The sequence below is a fragment of the Rousettus aegyptiacus genome, unplaced genomic scaffold (genome assembly GCF_014176215.1).
Source record: "Rousettus aegyptiacus isolate mRouAeg1 unplaced genomic scaffold, mRouAeg1.p scaffold_m13_p_6, whole genome shotgun sequence".
NCBI classification, from domain to species: domain Eukaryota; kingdom Metazoa; phylum Chordata; class Mammalia; order Chiroptera; family Pteropodidae; genus Rousettus; species Rousettus aegyptiacus.
In genome coordinates this window covers 36,373,479-36,391,229 of record NW_023416309.1, presented here as the reverse complement: position 1 = coordinate 36,391,229, position 17,751 = coordinate 36,373,479, and the positions used below count along the sequence as shown (strand labels likewise).

At 35.0% G+C, this 17,751-nt stretch overlaps 1 protein-coding gene across 3 annotated transcripts in view; it reads left to right on the top strand.

Annotated features, from left to right (window-relative positions):
* BLNK (B cell linker) overlaps positions 1–13,148 on the top strand; it is a 71,176-nt gene extending 58,028 nt beyond the window's left edge. For all 3 annotated transcript variants that reach the window (XM_016164210.2, XM_016164209.2, XM_016164211.2), the window contains 6 exons: positions 1,523–1,607; positions 2,068–2,099; positions 5,145–5,221; positions 6,019–6,102; positions 8,170–8,325; positions 12,781–13,148. In XM_016164210.2, the coding sequence (XP_016019696.2) occupies positions 1,523–1,607; positions 2,068–2,099; positions 5,145–5,221; positions 6,019–6,102; positions 8,170–8,325; positions 12,781–12,900 (554 nt within the window). In that variant the 3' untranslated portion in view covers positions 12,901–13,148. The remainder of the gene's footprint in view (positions 1–1,522; positions 1,608–2,067; positions 2,100–5,144; positions 5,222–6,018; positions 6,103–8,169; positions 8,326–12,780) is intronic.
* The last annotated feature ends 4,603 nt before the right edge of the window (positions 13,149–17,751 follow it).

The window sequence follows — 17,751 nt, the reverse complement described above, 5'->3', positions numbered from 1 at the left end:
ATGATGGATGGTGGAAATTCCTTGAATGTCCATTATAACTCACCTTTCTGCTTTAATTGCTCCAATGATTCATTGCTTCAATAGGTTTTTACACCAATTTTCACATCTTCCCCAACCCCGGGCTGTTTCAGAGTATCACCCCATTCTGCTGTCTTGCTCTGTCCTGCCTTTCCTTTGATACTTTTGCCTTGCTGTCCTTCCATTCTTTATAGCCAAACATGCCTGTTGAGCAGGGAGCTTGGAGTGATAGTGGATTCATAGGGTAGGCCTCCGCAGGAAGTAAGTGCAACTCCATGCAAATTTCATGGCTCCTGGAGCCTCCAAAAACCAGCAGAGAAGGGACTCATGGCATGTCCCATGTGACTCAGGTGTCCTCATTCCCAAAGGGCTTCTAAGTGAAGGAGCTTGGCATGCCATCTCCTTTGTGACTTACTTCAAGAGTAGAGGCAATGGCCATCCAAACCCAAAGTGTGGAGCGGCCTCTTCCTGCCTAGGAAAGAAGCCTCCAGGATGGCAGGGCTACGCAGGTGTGGTCAAGGCTTGGTGGCTGTGGGGACCTAATGTGTTCATTGTTTCTTTTCTGAAAATACCAAGTTGTAAACTTGTGAACAAAAATTGACATGGCAGCTCAAAGTAACTTGCCATAAACTTGAAACACAATCACCAGAGGTTCAAGGCTTCTGAATTTTGGTGCACCTCAAAAATCCCTGAAGTCTACCTTACTATTGACTTAAGTCTTTGTTTTCTTACTACATTTATTCCTTTGGGGTTCCTATGACAGGATATTAAGAATTCTCAACCTGTCTTCCATGCAGAAGACACACTATGGATATACTGAGATTCGAATGCACCCTAGACCAAATTTATAATCTCATCTATTAATGATTCAACAGTAAAGTTCACTATGGGCTTCAACGTAAATTTCTTACATTTCAGGTTATGCCCATTTCCCTATATACTAGTTGTAACTCTGCTTTTCCTCTCCCCCTCAGGAAAGCACAGTGACATGAAGTGAGATGACCATTGCTATAAAGATAACCTGGAACATGCTCAATTAATTTTTCAAAAAGAGTAGATCATTCACAAAATCTCATATTTTACCACTTATCAGTAAGAAATTACTTATATCATGTCTTATGGCTAATGAACACACACCCAGGGTGTGGTAACACCTGTGTGGAGGCCACATAGAAAGCAGGGGATGCTAAAACTTACTCATCTTCTGGCTCGTACCTGCACTCACACACTTAAAAGGCTAAATAAATCCCACAGGTTTGGTCCTGATGTACACAGTCAAGGGATGAAGGCAGAGGCGGTAGTGTGTGCCTGTAACACTGGGGGCTGGAAGTCCTAGTCCTAATAGCACAAACACATCACCAGACTGACAGGCACACAAACGAGTGACTTCCTGGTGAAGATATGTTCATGGAAGATACCTGACGAAATCCAGTGCTTCTCAGTTGATGTTGCTAGGGGACAGACATTTCACTCTAACCCTGATATAAGAATTTTCTTAATGCAGAAAAACCTATACCTGCTGAACGCCACCGAGGGTCTAGTCACAGACAAGAAGCTGTGCAATCACCAGTGTTTCCTCCTGCCCAGAAGTAAGAATCCTTTTCCTTTAAAAATAAGTTTCCTCTTATTGCTGTGATTAACATGTGCATTGTTACACTGCACAGTGATATATGGCTTGTGGTGCTTGGTAAAGATCTGATATGTCATTGCTTTGTACTTAAATTTTAAAAGGTGTTAAAATTTTAAGAGGTGAAAACTTTAAAAAGAACTGCTTAGAATCTTAGAGACTTAATATTTAGGCTATTGGACTTAACTAAAATGTAACAAACACCTTAGCCAAGGCTCCTCTCTTTTCAAAAGTAAAGGGGACTATTTTTCTTATCTTGAAGGCTTTGGTGCCTCTCCTATCTTTAGATAGGTTTTGTTGGCCATTCATGTTGATTCTTTTGTGATTCGTGTGTTCAGAGCATCTTCAGTGTAAACAAAAAGTCAAACTTATTCACCTTGTGCTTCTTCACCCTTTAATTAATCTGAAATTCTTCCTTTCAGAAAAGTCCATCAAAAACCCATCCCTCTGCCAAGTAAGTAAAATGAAGTCGTGAAGAGTAGTATCAGGTAGTAGCTAAGGCTGGATCTTCATTTCTGAGCCACCTGGGTTCTAATGCAACACTGCCACTTCCAGCTGGGGGATCTTAGTGTCTTCTCTACCTTGTTTCATTTGAAAAATGGGGCCAAGAATATTTTTCATAGAGTTGTTTTGAAAAGTAGATAGATTTGAAATAATTTTACTTCTTTTTAGTATTGATTGATTAGTTTATTGGTTATACTGGTTATCTCATATTTTATTATATTTTAAAAAACCAATACAACTGTTTTCAAAATAAGAAGATTCATTAAGACAACATATAGGAAGTACATGGTACAGTGCTTGGTGCATAGAAGTTCCTCAATAAACGATAGCTATTTAAATTAAATATAAAATACATTTTAGTGATCATAAGTTAGATCTACAAAAGCTACCCTGAAAAGATTTGGCAAATATCTGAATAATTTTCCCAAGGAAAACACTACATCATCCTAAAAGTGTATGAATCAGATAGTTCAGCCTCACAGAACATAACTCCGCAAACCTTGATTTGCTAGCCACTTAATGTAGGGAAAAAATGAAAAATAAAATGAAACAAAATAAACACTACCTTACATGGGTAATTTGGAAAATATTCCAAAATAATCAAGGTTTGATAAATTTAAACAGAGAATAATTGTTATACAGAAAACAAAATTATTTGCATTTATACTAAACATAAATCAGTTTTTTAGGTTTTAATTTTTCATTTATCTTAAATAAATGAAACTTACACTAAATCCATTTTTTAAAAAATTCTCAGCACAGTGAAAGTGGCTTGTCTATATAAATTCTACTTTTCCACTATGTAAAGCTTTATTAAGCCTTCTATTGATTTTCAACCCAAGTCATTCTTCCAACTAATAAATATCTATTGACCATCTGTCATGTGTCAGGTGCCATTCTGGACATGGAGAATAACAGCAGCAAATAAAACAGACAGAGTGCCTGTCCTTATGAAGCTTCTCTTCCACTGAAACAGACAGACAGGAAAAATAGACAACCAGATGAATCATGTACTATCAAGTAAATTCTAAAAGTGCTATAAAGGAAAACAAAGCAAGGTGGCAGAAGGTGGGGTCGCAGAAAGTGTCTGGAGGCAGTGAGGGCTACTGCATTAGATGGGGAGGTCAGGGAAGGGCTCATCTGTAAACGGTGTCTAATAGCTCCTCCCACAAAGGGCAGATGTGAGGACAAAATGAGCTCACATGTGGAAAACAGAACAGGACTGACACATATTAACAGTTCAGAATGTGACAGCCTTGAACTCCCCCAACTGCTCAAACTGTAGAAACCACCAACCACCTTGTACTCTGTGCCTTGGGAGAGACCACACACCTTCTGCTGTTCCCACCTGGGAGTACCACCCCGCACCCTTAGAATATGCCCTTGCTTCAGATCCAACCTTGCTGGGCCTGCCAAGACCTCACTGCTCCCTCCTGTTACTCTGAACATTCCGCTGTCTCCTGTGAACATCCAGGAGACTTTCATCTAGAGCATTTAGTTCATCTAAACACGTTTTTCCTACAGACTTCCCCCTTTAATAAAGAGCAACTCTGGTTGCCCTGGCCAAACCTTAGAGTCACCCTTAACTCCTCACTTGCTTTCTTCAAACATCATCCAGCTATTTCTTCAACATATATCTGGAATCCAGCAACTCTCACCACTTCCATTGACGCCATTCGTTCCAAGCCACTGTCGTCTCCTGCCCAGGCATGCAAGATCACTGAACTGGCCTCTTCTCTTTGCTCTTGTCCACTTCTATCTATTTCCAGCCCTGCAGCTAGAGTGACCTTGGAAAAAGACAGGCAGATCACATTACTACTCTGTTCAAAAACCTCCAAAAGCTTCCCATAGCCTGCTTGTTAAAGGTCAAGTCATGTCAAGGGGTCCACCAGGTCCTACAAATCCTGTCTGACTTCATCCCCATTCCTTTTGGCACTCCAGACACGGTGGCCCCCTCTCTATTCCTCAAATATGCCAGACCTTGCATTCACTGTTCCCTTTACCTAGAACATTCTTTCCTGAGATATCTACATGCTTCCTTCCCCTCCACTTGCAGATTTTACCCAAGTAAGATCTTATCTCAATGAGACCTTCCCTGACCAGCCTATTTAAAGATACTTCTTGTCTGAGGCTATCCCCAACCCTCTTCCCTGCTTATTTTAATCCATAGCACTTATGACTTTACTTATGTCATTATTGCTTATCTCACTCCATTAAAATTTAAGCTTCAGGAGGGCAGAGCATTTTGCTGTTTTGTTGACTGCAGTATATCTCCAATGCCTTGATCTATGGCAGGCACACAATAAAGGAAGGAAGAAAGGAAGGAAGGAAGGAAGGAAGGAAGGAAGGAAGGAAGGAAGGAAGGAAGGAAGGAAGGAAGGAAGCTAAGCTAATGCTTTACAGTAGCAATTCTTGAGAATTTTGGTCTTGGGACTATTTTAACACTCAAAATCATTGCAGACCCAAAGAACTTTGGTTTATATGTTTCTTTCTATTGATATTTAATGTGTTAATTTAAAAAACATTTAAAACATACTTATTAATCCCTTTTTAAAACAGTAAACTCATTACATGTTAACATAAATAACATATTTTTGTGAAAAATAACTATTTTCCAAACAAAAACAGTTAGTGGGAAGAGTAAAATTAATTTACATTTTTTAATTTCTTTAATGCCTAGTATAACAGAGACAACTGGATTCTTCTATCTGCTTCTACATTTAATCCGTTGCAATACATTTTTCTGGTTGAAGCATATGAAGAGAATTGGGCTTCACAGAGATAATGTATTTGGAAAAGAGCTCAGAAACCCCCTGAAAGGATTTGGGGACTCCTGACATCCTCAGACCATGATTTGAAAACCACTGCAATTAAGGACTTTTTGCTGTGGGTGTGGTTTTTCAGCGTGTGTGTCCCCTAGCACATTGTTGAGGTATAGGCATAATAACTACGCAAGGTAAAATGACAGTCCATTGACTTTGAAAATCCCTTTCAGGATTTCCAGAAGGGGAAAGCCCAACTGTGAATGGACCACTACCCAGCTTTTCATCTAATTCCAATTTGTCAGAACAGGTATGAAATGAACTTATGATTTGTTACCTGCAGGAAAGGGTATGTCTTCTATGAGAGAGGGTTTGGAGTGAAGCAGACTCTATTTTAAGTCAGCCTGTGAGTTGTTATTCACTGATAGATACAGAATACATTTTTTTTTCAGTTATTAAGACCTTGCTCCATTTACTTCAATTTGTATTCTAAGTGCCCTAAATATCTTCAAAACTAGCAAAGAAGTGTATTGTTCTTTCTCTCACATAGATTCTATTAAGACTACATAATCTTCTCAGAGTTGATCTATGGAGGCATATATTAAAACACACAAAACAGCACAGTTTACAAAAAAATGAAAGGACTCTGTGTGCCTTTGGGAAAGTCTCTAAGCTTTCTCAAATATAAAATTGGGATGATAGCACTTATCCTTCTTGCCTTCAAAATAGTTACGAGAATAAAATAAGATAATATTTGTAAAAACACTTTGGAAATTATAAAGCACTCCACAAAGCAACAACAATATTACAATGGAGAGGGAGATTATAACTTCTTTAGGGGAAGAGAATAAATGGTTCTAGAATCTCGCAGGATTTAGTTCTTATGTTCAGTTATTAAGGTTAGCAGCCAAGGCTAAATCGGGGAAAAAGTCAATTATATAATCCTGTGATTGATCAAAGGAAGCAAACTCATTTTCAAATTACTGGTCCACATGTAGTTAGGCTTATCTTGGTACTAATGCAAAACGAGACTCTGTTATTAATGCATAGAAGGTACAGTGTCATTGAAAGACTATCTCATGCTTACCAGTGCCCTCTATTTCACAGGAAGCTGACGTTCACTGTAAGCCATGGTACGCTGGTGCCTGCGATCGAAAGTCAGCCGAAGAGGCATTATATAGATCAAACAAGGTCTGACCATTTTTAAATCTCATATTCTGCCTTTAACCTATATTCTGTTCCTCAGCTTATAATAGGTACAGTTGTCATCCTGAAAATATGCTAATGAAATAACTGCAACAATTATAAATGCAGAGATCTTTTTACTTTACTTAAAAGGAATTGCCATCTCCTCCTCTCTTTCAAGCATCTCCCTCTTTGTTCCTCTATTTCATTTCTACTTGTCCTTTCATCTTCACAAGGATCCATAGGCTCCACTACTCTCCACACAGTGGGAGAGAAGAAGGCTCCAGTGGGAGAGAAGAAGGCTCCAGAGGGAGATTTCTGAAAGGCTTGGTGCCACATGAGATCCATCCAATAGTGAGAAGTAACAGGCTATTTTGGATCAAAGCATGGGATAAAATATTGAGGTCGTGATGGCAAAAAGTACCTCAAAAGAGATTTTTGGAGAGTCTAAGCCCAATCTTGTCAAGAACACTAGGACAGATTGGCCAACCCAAAAGTAAAGTGTCACTTTCCCTTTCTTTCTTTTTTCTCCTCCCATTTTTTTTCACTTGTGCCCTATTTTGTCAGAATATATAACATTTACATACTGTTTTTTTTCACCTTTGTTTTAGTCTTAGCTCTACAATTAAATATGTTAAATGATTTCCACCAGTCCATTTGCTGGCTTCCCCAGTTATCTCTTTTTGTTTAATGAAGCTCACCTTGTAGTAAATTTTCAGAACTATGTTTACATTATTCCCAGAGTTCTTGCACATTTAAACTATTTTTCATGGCCTGATACCCAGAGGAAATCTTGACTAGATATAAAATCCTTGGCTTGATTTTTTTTAAAGTGTTGCTCCACTGGATTGCCTTGTTCTATTTGATGCTAATGTTATTTTCTTGCCTTTACGTGTAATTTAATTTTTAGTCTGAAGACTTTACAGACTTTTTGTGTTTAAAGTCTAATAGTTTTACCAGAATATGTCTCTGAGTTGATTTCCAGCTCAACTTTTTCAGGTAGATAGAAGCCCTTTCAACATGCAGATTTAAGTTTTCTATTATTTCCAATTTTTTTAAAACTATAGTCTTAAAGAGTAATTTTGTTTCATTGTTTTATTTTTCTTCTTCAAGGACTCAAAGTACTTGCATTTTGGACCTTTTTGTCTTTCTTTCATTCCAACCTTTCTGATGCTATTGTACTTCTTTTTTAAAACTCTCTCTCTCTCTCTCTCTCTCTCTCTCTCTCTCTCTCTCTCTCTCTCTCTGTCTTTCCCTCCTCCCCCTCCCTCCTCTCTCTCTGTCTTGGTTGTTTCTGTGCCTTCCTTCAGATATTTATTAAATCTTCATTTGAGGATACTGCCCCCTTGTCATCTTATAATTTCTTCTGAGTCAGGTTTGTCTTTCTTTTCATTTTCTTTCCTGAGTTTGATCACCTGTTATTGCACTCCTTCTTCATGATTTTTTTTTGTTCATAATTTTTGAAGTTATGATTCCAGAATATTTTATAAAATATTTAACTAAATTTGGAATATTGTATTATAGTTTATTATCTGCCTCAATATAAGTTTTTGGGGAGACAATTTTTATCAGCTGAAAAATTTTGATTCCCAATTTCTACTTTCTTCTTATAGTACTTTTGAATGGACTTGCTTGATATTTCTTTTATTCATAGGCAACTGTGGACATGATTCCTAGTTCAAGAGTGTCCTCTAGGTTTGATCTTAATGTGTCCCTTCACACATTTCTAAATCCTATAAACATAATATCTTATTTAGAGCATCAAAAAGTACATTGATCTCATTTAAGATTTTCTATAAGTATACATTTTATACTTAAATAAATAAGAACATACAAATTTATGAAAATATAAGTTTACATTTTCCCTAAATATATAGTTTACTGAAGTATTTTCTTGGAAAATAATAAAACAAACTTATCAATAATAAAAAACATAGCTAAATAAATATATTTAGCTATATATTTTATATTTCATGTATATTTTATAACACACATATTTTTCATAAACTCATTTCTAACCTGTAGAAATATAAATGATATTAACCATAATTATTCTTTTCTTTTAATAAACAGGATGGATCATTCCTTATCCGGAAAAGCTCTGGCCATGATTCCAAACAGCCATATACATTAGTTGTATTTTTTAATAAGCGAGTATATAATATCCCTGTGCGGTTTATTGAAGCAACAAAACAGTATGCTTTGGGAAGAAAGAAAAATGGTGAAGAGGTCAGTAATTTCTTTTTTATTCAACTCTATAACTATGTATTGAACACAATGGTATCATACTCTGTTAGATACTAGACATGAGGAGAAAGGATGTAAAAGTATGTAGTCCAAGGTTTGCTCATGTCATAAATAGATAAGAAACTACGTTTGAGCAGTATATCCTATAAAAGAACAGAAAAGAGGAAAGACTGGTCTGATGTAAAAGCTACATCTTAGTCTTTTTTACTCTATTACTTTGTGAGGTCAGTCTGATTCAATGTTTTAGTTTAGGTAGACATAAAAAATGAAAACCAAAATATCAGGTAGAATTACTATTGTAAAAATCAAGGTCAGTGTCCAGAAAATCTAGGTCAAAAACTAGGATCTCAACTCCAATATCAAGGTAGATGACCAAGGAAGTTATCAGAAGAGATGCAGAAATCTGAGTTGGACTATACCCTTGGATCAGAACGAGCTTCCAGGCCTGAAGCAAAAAGAAAGCATTACGGCGGGCCTTAAATACTAATCAAACATGAACTTCAGCTCCTCTTTAATCTGGACGAGGCTCAATGCTTACCACATCTTTGTTTAGCCAGCTTGTTCTATAAGTGAGCCCTGAAATATGGGCTTGAGTAATCTATGAATGCTCAATAAAGAAGTGATACTTGTTCTGGTCTTGAACTTGAATAGATAGAATGAAAGTTGGAGGGGATGAGAAGGAGGAAAGTGGAAAAAACAATCTAAACAAAGAAAACAGCATTTTAGAAGTTCAAGTTAAGAAATATTTATTTTCAGTACTCCTTCAGAAAGAACTATACCCATTCTAAACCCAGTACTTGTTGGAAAGTGATTTGTTAGAAAGCATCAGTTGCTGAAGTGCTGTCTTCCCCAGCAGATGAAGCCAGTGACTAGACTATGTCTTGTTCATTTCTGTATTTCCAGAACCATAGCACAATGGCTAGCTTCAGTGGATGTTTGATAAGTACTTATTAAATGAATGAATTGATTTGTTGATTGAGTACAGGCAGGAGAGTAGCATTTGTAAAACAAACTGATAATGTCTCGTGTCAATGAGTGTGCTCTTATTTTGCTTTTTAAAATTTTGTGGTAAAAAAAAATCATAAAAATTACCATATTAAGCATTTTAAGTGTACAGCTTAGTAGTGTTAAGTATATTTACAATGTTGTGAAACAGATCTCCAGAACTTTCTATCTTGCATATCTTAAACTCTATACTCATTGAACAACAACTCCCCTTTTCCCACTCCTTGTAGTCCTTGGCCATCACCATTTTATTTTCTATTTCTATGAATTTGACTACTATAGATGCCTCATAGAAGTGGAATCATACAATGTTTGTCTTTTTGTGATTGGCTTTTTTCACATAGCATAATATCCTCAAGGTTCATCCATGTTGTAGATGTGACAGGATTTCTTGCCTTTTTGAGGCTATGTAGTATTATATGCCACATTCTGTTGATCAATTCACCTGCCAATGGACATTTGGGTTACTTCTACCTCTTGGCTATTGTAAATGCTGCTATGAACATGGGTGTGTAGATAACTCTTTGAGACTGCTTTCAATTCTTCTGGATATATATCCAGAAGTTGAATTGCTGGATTATATGTTAGTTCTATTCTTAATTTTTCAAGGAACTACCATGTTGTTTTCCATAGTAATTGTGTCATTTTACAATCTTACCAGCAATGCACAAGGGATCCAACTTTTCCACATACCTGCCAACACTTGTTATTTTCTGGGTTTTTTTAAATAGTAGCTATCCTAATGGGTGCAAGATGATATCTCATGGTTCGATTTGCATTTATCTGATGGTTAGTGATGTTGAGCATTTTTTTCATATGTTTGGTGGCCATTTGCATATTATCTTTGAAGAAATGTCTATTCAAGTCCTTTGCACATTTTTAAATTTGGTTATTTGATCTTTTGTTGTTGAGTTGTAGGAGTTCTTTATTATTCTGCAATATTAACCCCTTATCAGATTCAGATCATTAGAAAATGCAAAACTCTTGAATCTGAAAACACAAACACTGATCAAGATCAAACTTGAGTTTTAAAATATAGATTGTATTATCAGTTAACACCAGTTAAACTTTAACAGAACTGTCTGCTTTTCTTTACTCAAAAAAAAAACACAAAAAACAAAAAACAAAATCAAAACGAACAAACAAACAAAAAAATCTTCATTCTTACTGAAACCTTTATCTGACAAATCTTTTAAAATAAATTTTCCTAATAGTAATAATCAGGGGTAGGAGATGGTGGTGATCCTAGTAGGACAGAGTGACTTTGGATGGGTAGTTTCAATGTAAAGCCTCCCCAGAGGTCCAGTACTTACTTCTATGAGGCTTAAGGGTGGGCGAGGGAGCTGTCCTGTTTAGAGGTCCTGAAATTCTCTCACATAAATACCAAGCTCTAAGAAGGGCTCTAAACTTGCTTGCCTTGCTAGGAAACTCATAAACAAAGATTCTTCTTGGCCTAAAGAATCTTCATCCCTACCTCCAAATGAATAGATCAGAGTTTTAGCTCACTCCCCACATATCCAGCCTATGTATATCACAATAAATAGTATATTATTATTGCATCTGGAAGTACTGTCAGAGTCCATTAAAATTCTTACTTCAATTGTCTATAATAAAAAGATTATTTATCTCACATACTGAACATCTAAATGGAAAATGAAAACTTTAGTTATATAATGCCAACCATGTGGATATTTTTAAAAGTCTGTTAGCCTGTATTTGTGTTTGAGTGTATATGGGTAGAAAAAGTAACCAGTTGATTAACTGTTTAACTTTTTTATGCAACTGTATTGGCATTGTGTAGATACGGTATTGAGTAATTCAACAGTTTTGATAGCTGTTTGCTTTATTTTATTGACCATGAGATTTTGAGTTATTAAACAAGTTGTTTTTCTGTCCAGGTATGAATATCTCAAATACACTAACTTAGTCTAGATAGAATAAAAGAGCACTAAGGGGAGATGAAACTAAGTTATGCTCAATTCTTCATGCAATTAAATAAAAAATTTGCTTCGACACCACCCCATACTTCAAACATTTCAATTCAACTCCCCTCTTCAAACATTAAACCCTGAACACTATAACAAAGCAATAATCAAAAATATTTAGGGACTAGATGTTTGTATTAATATAGCAACCCTCTCTTCTGTTTCCTGTGTTTATAACACACTTTTCCCATTCGAATCCACTTCAAAGAGGTTGTGCTATTTCATTTCCTGGTTCTTTAGTCCATAAATTAACTTCCAGCTGCATCAGTTTAACAACATGCTATGCCAAACGAACAGAATGAATGTCGTTATGAATATCATAAAAGAATTTCATTGGCAATCACAAGAGAGCTGACTGATTGAAGAGAAATAAAAACTAAAGATATTCGAAGGTCCCTGTCTCTCACCTCTCCTCCCTGACTAATATTCCAGTAACCAATCATCTAAAAGACAACTGGTATTTCATTTGAAAAAGTTGACCAGTATTCTGAATACTTTGCTATATTTGAAATATCGATATTTAGAAGCTATTCAAATAATTAACAAAGGTATTTAAATTTTTTTATTCCAGGCATTTGTTTTTACTTAAAAATTAAACGAAAATAAAATAAATGGGTGATAATTGCTAAATTTGTGGAACCATTTCAAAAAAATCCTACTTTTAAAAAAATGTCTCTAAATGCATTTATTTGATGACTGAGAGCTTGTTTGCTTTTGTATAATCAATGCATTTGATTTTATGGTCTGTTACATTTATTTTATCTTTCATTTAAAACATTGATCATTTTTCAGAAAAAAAAACATGAGAACCTTAAATTAAAATCTACAGAGAATATTAATTAACATGTGGAAAATAAATATGTATGGCAAGAGCCTAGTATGCAATACCATTATTAATTTAGGCATTTATTTAGCTCTAAACTTACTGGGTACCAAAGAAAAAATTGAAATATGAGGGTTTATAAATTTGTTATTATTTATTCAAAAATGAAAACGAAAACGAAAACATGAATTAATCTTCGAAACAACTCTTTCTTAACACTACATTCTAAGGTTAATTTATTATATCAGTCTTTGTATCTAATACTATGAAACCTAACAGTAAATAATATAGAGAAATTCAATGTTTGACAGTTTTACACTTGACGCTAAATAAAAAAGAAAAATTAAAATATTATATATTATAACTCAATGAAGTAATTTCTCTAAATAGTTACAATAATTGCAGCTGTCAGTTGTGTTTTTAGTCTTACTAAATATATGAAAGGCCAAAATCTGCCACCTCGAAAGTTACAGTCTTTGTTAAATTAGACATTTTTTTGGTAGAATGTCATTTGGTAGAATGTTTGATTTGACTAACTTGAGAAAGTGGGAGAAGATGAGAGGAGTGGAGCTCAAAGTTAACATAAATGCCAATGTATAATTTATCTATGTTTTCTTGCTCTAGTACTTTGGAAGTGTTGCTGAAATTATCAAGAATCATCAACATAGTCCCCTGGTTCTTATCGACAATCAGAATAACACAAAAGATTCCACAAGATTAAAATACGCAGTCAAAGTTTCATAATTTTTTTTTAAAAGGAGGTCAGCATCATTGCTTCAGACATTTCCCTATTTCTACTTTTAAGAAAAAGTCCCAAGCTTCATATTTTGGATTATGAATCATCTAGTAATAAAAGAGAAGATGGAGGCAGCTATTGAGGTGGTCATCCATTTCTTTATCTGAAGCTCACATGAACCGATGAACTGTTAATATCTGATGAGGTTGAATTACCATGCTATTAACATTCTCCAAATAAATGTCTTTATTTAAAAGAAATGAGTATAGAGTATTTTTAGTCATGTAAGAAAATAACACTCTATTTTCAAAATAAGAAAGTAATAATCTTAGATAAAACAAAGCTGCTGGAAGTATAGGCCACCACAATAGTTACTGGTGCACTAATGTAACTAGGATATCTACTGTCAATGCTTGACAATTATGTCTTGGTTAGATTTTTATTTATAGAAATTAAAATATAGATAATGTATGATAGTTATAAGTACAGATAAGGGGGATGTATGGTTCCTTCTTATGAGTGCTTTCAATGATTGGAGATGACCTTTATAGATATTCTTGTCCATGATTATGTTGTTAGCTTTGCTTATTAAAAATAATTGCTCTCTTTGATCTGCATGTCTATTCAATGGACCTAAACTTGATATGAAGTTCAAAGTAGGATGACAGCAAAACAAGACTAAAAACCTAGGGCAGCATCCCATAGAACAAGGGCAGGAAAGCAAACATTGATAAACACTAAGGAATAAAAGAGATACCATGTGAGCAGCCATATCCAAGTTCTTAGAACATCCCAGGAATATAATATATGTTGTTATATCAAAGCTTTTCATTCTACTTGTACTTTAGACAGCACTGAAATGGTAAAGCAGCTAATTAAATCTAATAATTAAATGAGGAATGTACTTGATCACTGAATAAGACAACCATCTCTGAGAGGATTTTGAAAGGCTAGAAGGTAATGATTTTAGAGTAACTCACAGGCTCACTTATAAGGATAACTGTATTTTTAAATGTCTTATACTCTCATGATTACTATTTATGATATGAATTGTATTGAATTATATTCCCCCAAAAAAACATGTTGAAGTCTTGACCCACAGTATATCAGAATGTGACCTTATGGGGTATTTACAGATGTAGTTAAATTAAGATGAAGTTATATGGTGGACCCTAATCCAATATGATTGGTGTCCTTATAAAAGGAGGGAATTTGGACACAAACAAAGGGAAGACTAAGTGAAGAGGTACCGAGAGAGAATTCCATGTGAAGACAGAGGATTGGAGTGATGCATTTATAAGCCTAGGAGTGCTTAAGATTGCTGGTAAACCACCAGAAGCTAGGAAGAGGCAAAGCAGGGCTGCCCTAAAGGTTTCAGAGGGAACATGGTCCTGTGGACACCATGATTTCAGATCCGTAGTCTCTAGAACTGGGAAACCATAAATTTCTGTTTTTTGAAGTCACCCCATTAGTAGTACTTCATTATGTTAGCACTAGGAGACTAATATAATCCATATAGATTTTTGACAATGAAATAAGATTGAAATGGGTTTTGGAAATTTTATTTGGAAACCTTTTTTTTTTTCCTTCTAGGAAAACAATAGAACCATTTATAATGTACTAGAAGAGATAACTTACAATTTAAAGAAAACCGAGTCCATCTTTTATAAAGCAAAACATTCATTTGTAGTGTGAAATGTGAGTTTTCTAGTTCATCAGTTTTCCTCAGTGTTATATGAAATTATTTTTGACTTAAGTAAATCTAATTCTTTTTGCTACAGTGATCCTGGCTCCATAACAACCTCTTGCACCTCATTCCCACTCTCCTCCCACAAGTGGCCTATGGGAGGAACACCTAATCCAAGATAGTCTTTCCACACCACCTCATACTATAAGTAATCTTTGAATGAATCTTTAAATAAGCCCACCTATAAGTATTTTTGAACATTTAATAATTTTAATTGAATCTCAGGAAACTCCCAAATATTTCTCTACATTCATGGTTATTAATCTTTTAGTCATCACAAAATTCTTTGAGAATCTGATCAGAGCTATGAGCCTTTGTCCCCAAGGTAAAAAGCTTTTACACATACACACAAATCTCATCCAGCTTCATGAAACACCTGGGTTTCTAGGGCCTATCCATAGCTAAGACTAAGGACACTTATCCTACATCGTCTTAAATTTCAAAGCATCAAGATGGACATACTATTCTACTAAAGTCCTGAATGACCCTAAAAGTAACCTCATTAGCTGAGAAGCAGGATACTACTGTGGTTTAGTGCAAGGGCTTGAGAGTGAATTGCCTCAATCTCTGCTTCTAATCCAAGGTCCACTAATAACAGGTTGTATGAACTTGGGCAAGTTATTTGTCTTGGTTTTCTCATTTGTAAGATGGAGAATGATAATGCAACCTACTTTACAGGGTTTTACACTGAGTAAATTAAATGTTACAAAATTTAAAGTGTTAATTATTATTCTTTCATTCAACCAGCTAATATTGTCATATGCCTTTCAATTTGTACATCAGGCAGACAAAATGCTTAAATAATCTCAAGTACTTGAAGGTATCTAAATAGCTAATCAAATATATTTTTAAATCAGAGTTATTATTTTATAAAACTATCAAACATAACTTTTATCCAGGATGACTATTGAACTTGAAATAATGACATACATTAGAATAACCCTTGAAGAAAAAGAAAATGTATATAGAATACAATTTCCTACTCAAAAGCAATTACCTGTTGTCTCAAGTAAAATATAGAACTTTTTTTGTCTTACCTGTTAACCTTTTCTTACCTATAAATGGGCCAGTTAGGCCTAGATATTAATCATGCTTTCTCCATCCCTTACTAGCTGTATAGTCTTGAACAAAGTACTCAAGAAATTTGTTTTCTCATTTACCTTGCAGTGTTTTTATGAGAATAATATATACAAATATCTAGGACATAGAAGGTTTCAACAAATGGCAACACCATAGCTGAAGCTTCAAATACCCCACTTGTAAGTCTAGAGGCAAAGGATGACCTTCACTGACTGAGGCTGAGATGCCTGAATTGCTATGGCAGAGGGTGGAGGAAAAAATTTAAAACCTCAGGGAAGTGAGCATGCTGAAATGGATATATTATGTATAGGCAGAAGACCCATAAGAGAACAAGTTCCAGAGGACAAGTGTGTTCCAGAGGACAAGTGTGTTCACCAAGACCAACAGAAATGCACTAGTAAGAGGAGAACGAGAATCACTAAGAAGTTCACTGGTGGCCTGCTCTATCGGCCAGGTCTAATGGTAGCTAGGGCTAATGTTCACGAACCCTGACACATTGATAGCAGCACTTAAGAAACCAGGTGTTTCAATTATAACAATTGGAACATCTGGGTACAGTCAAGGGAGCTTGACTCACAGAGTTGTGGATAAGGTTAACAGAACATGGCAACCACTGAGGCAGAATGTGGGCAGCCAGTGAGTGCTATTTAATATAACCACAATGTGCAACCATAACCACAATCTGTTTATAACATTCTCACCTCAAAAAGTAACTCCACGCCCATAACCAGATACTCTCCATTCTATACCAACTTCCATCATAGTCAACAACTAACCTATTTTGCCTCTATAGACTGGCGTCCTCTTCACATTTCATATGAACGTAATTATACAATATGTGGTCCTTTGTGACTGACTTCTTTCACTTAGCTTAATATTTTCAAGGTTCACCCATAGTATAACATGTATCAGTACTCCATTTCTCCTTATTGCTAAATAATATATTATATAGACATTTCATATTTTGTTTATCCATTCATCAGTTGATGGGTATTTAAGTTATTTCCACTATGTGGCTACTATGACTAATACTACAATAAACATTTGTCTTACCTGTTACAAGTTTTTGAGTGGGTACATGTTTTTCATTTCTTTTGGGTACATATCTAGAAGTGGAATCATCATCATACGGTAGCAATATTTAACAGTTTGAGGAATGCCCAACTGTTTCCTAAAGTGACTGAACCATTTTACATTCTGACCTATGATGTTTAAGAGTTCTAGTTTCTCTACATACTCACCAGCATTCATGATTTTCTGTCTTTTTGATTATACCCATCCTAAAAGATGTGAAGTAGTATCTCATTGTGGTTTCATTTCCATTTCCCTAATGACTAAAGATATTAAGCATCTTTTCATGGGGTTATTAGCTATTTCTATATCTTCTTTAAAGAAATGTGTAGTCAAATCTTTTGACCATTTTTAATTGAGTTGTATTTTTACTTTTGAGTTGTAATCATTTTTATATATTCTGAGTACAATTCCCATATCAGATAAATGATTTAAAAATATTTTCTCACATTCCGTAGGTTGTCTTTTTCACTTTCTTGCATTCTTTAAAAGAAAAGTTTTTCATTTTAATAAATTCCAGTGTATGTATTTTTTAATTGTGCTCTTGGTGTCTTAATAAATAGTTCTCTAATTCAAGGTCACAAAGATTTACACCTATGTTTCTTTCTAATACCTTTACGGTTTTGTCTCTAACATTTAGGTCTTTGATCCATTTTGAGTTAACTTTTACGCATAGTGTGAGGTAGGTGTCTAAATGTATTCTTTTGTACATGGATATTCAGTTGTCTCAGCAGCATTTGTTAAAAGACTATACTTTGCACATTGAATTGACTTGGCATCCTGATCAAAAATCAATTGGTTTATTTCTAGATTCTCAATTCTATTCCATTGTTTCATATGCCTATTTTTATGTCAGTACTACACTGTCTTGATTAAAGTAGGTTTGTGGTAAGTTTAAAAGGAGGAAATATGAGTTTTCCAACTTCATTCTTTTCTAAATTGTTTTGGCTATTCTGGATCC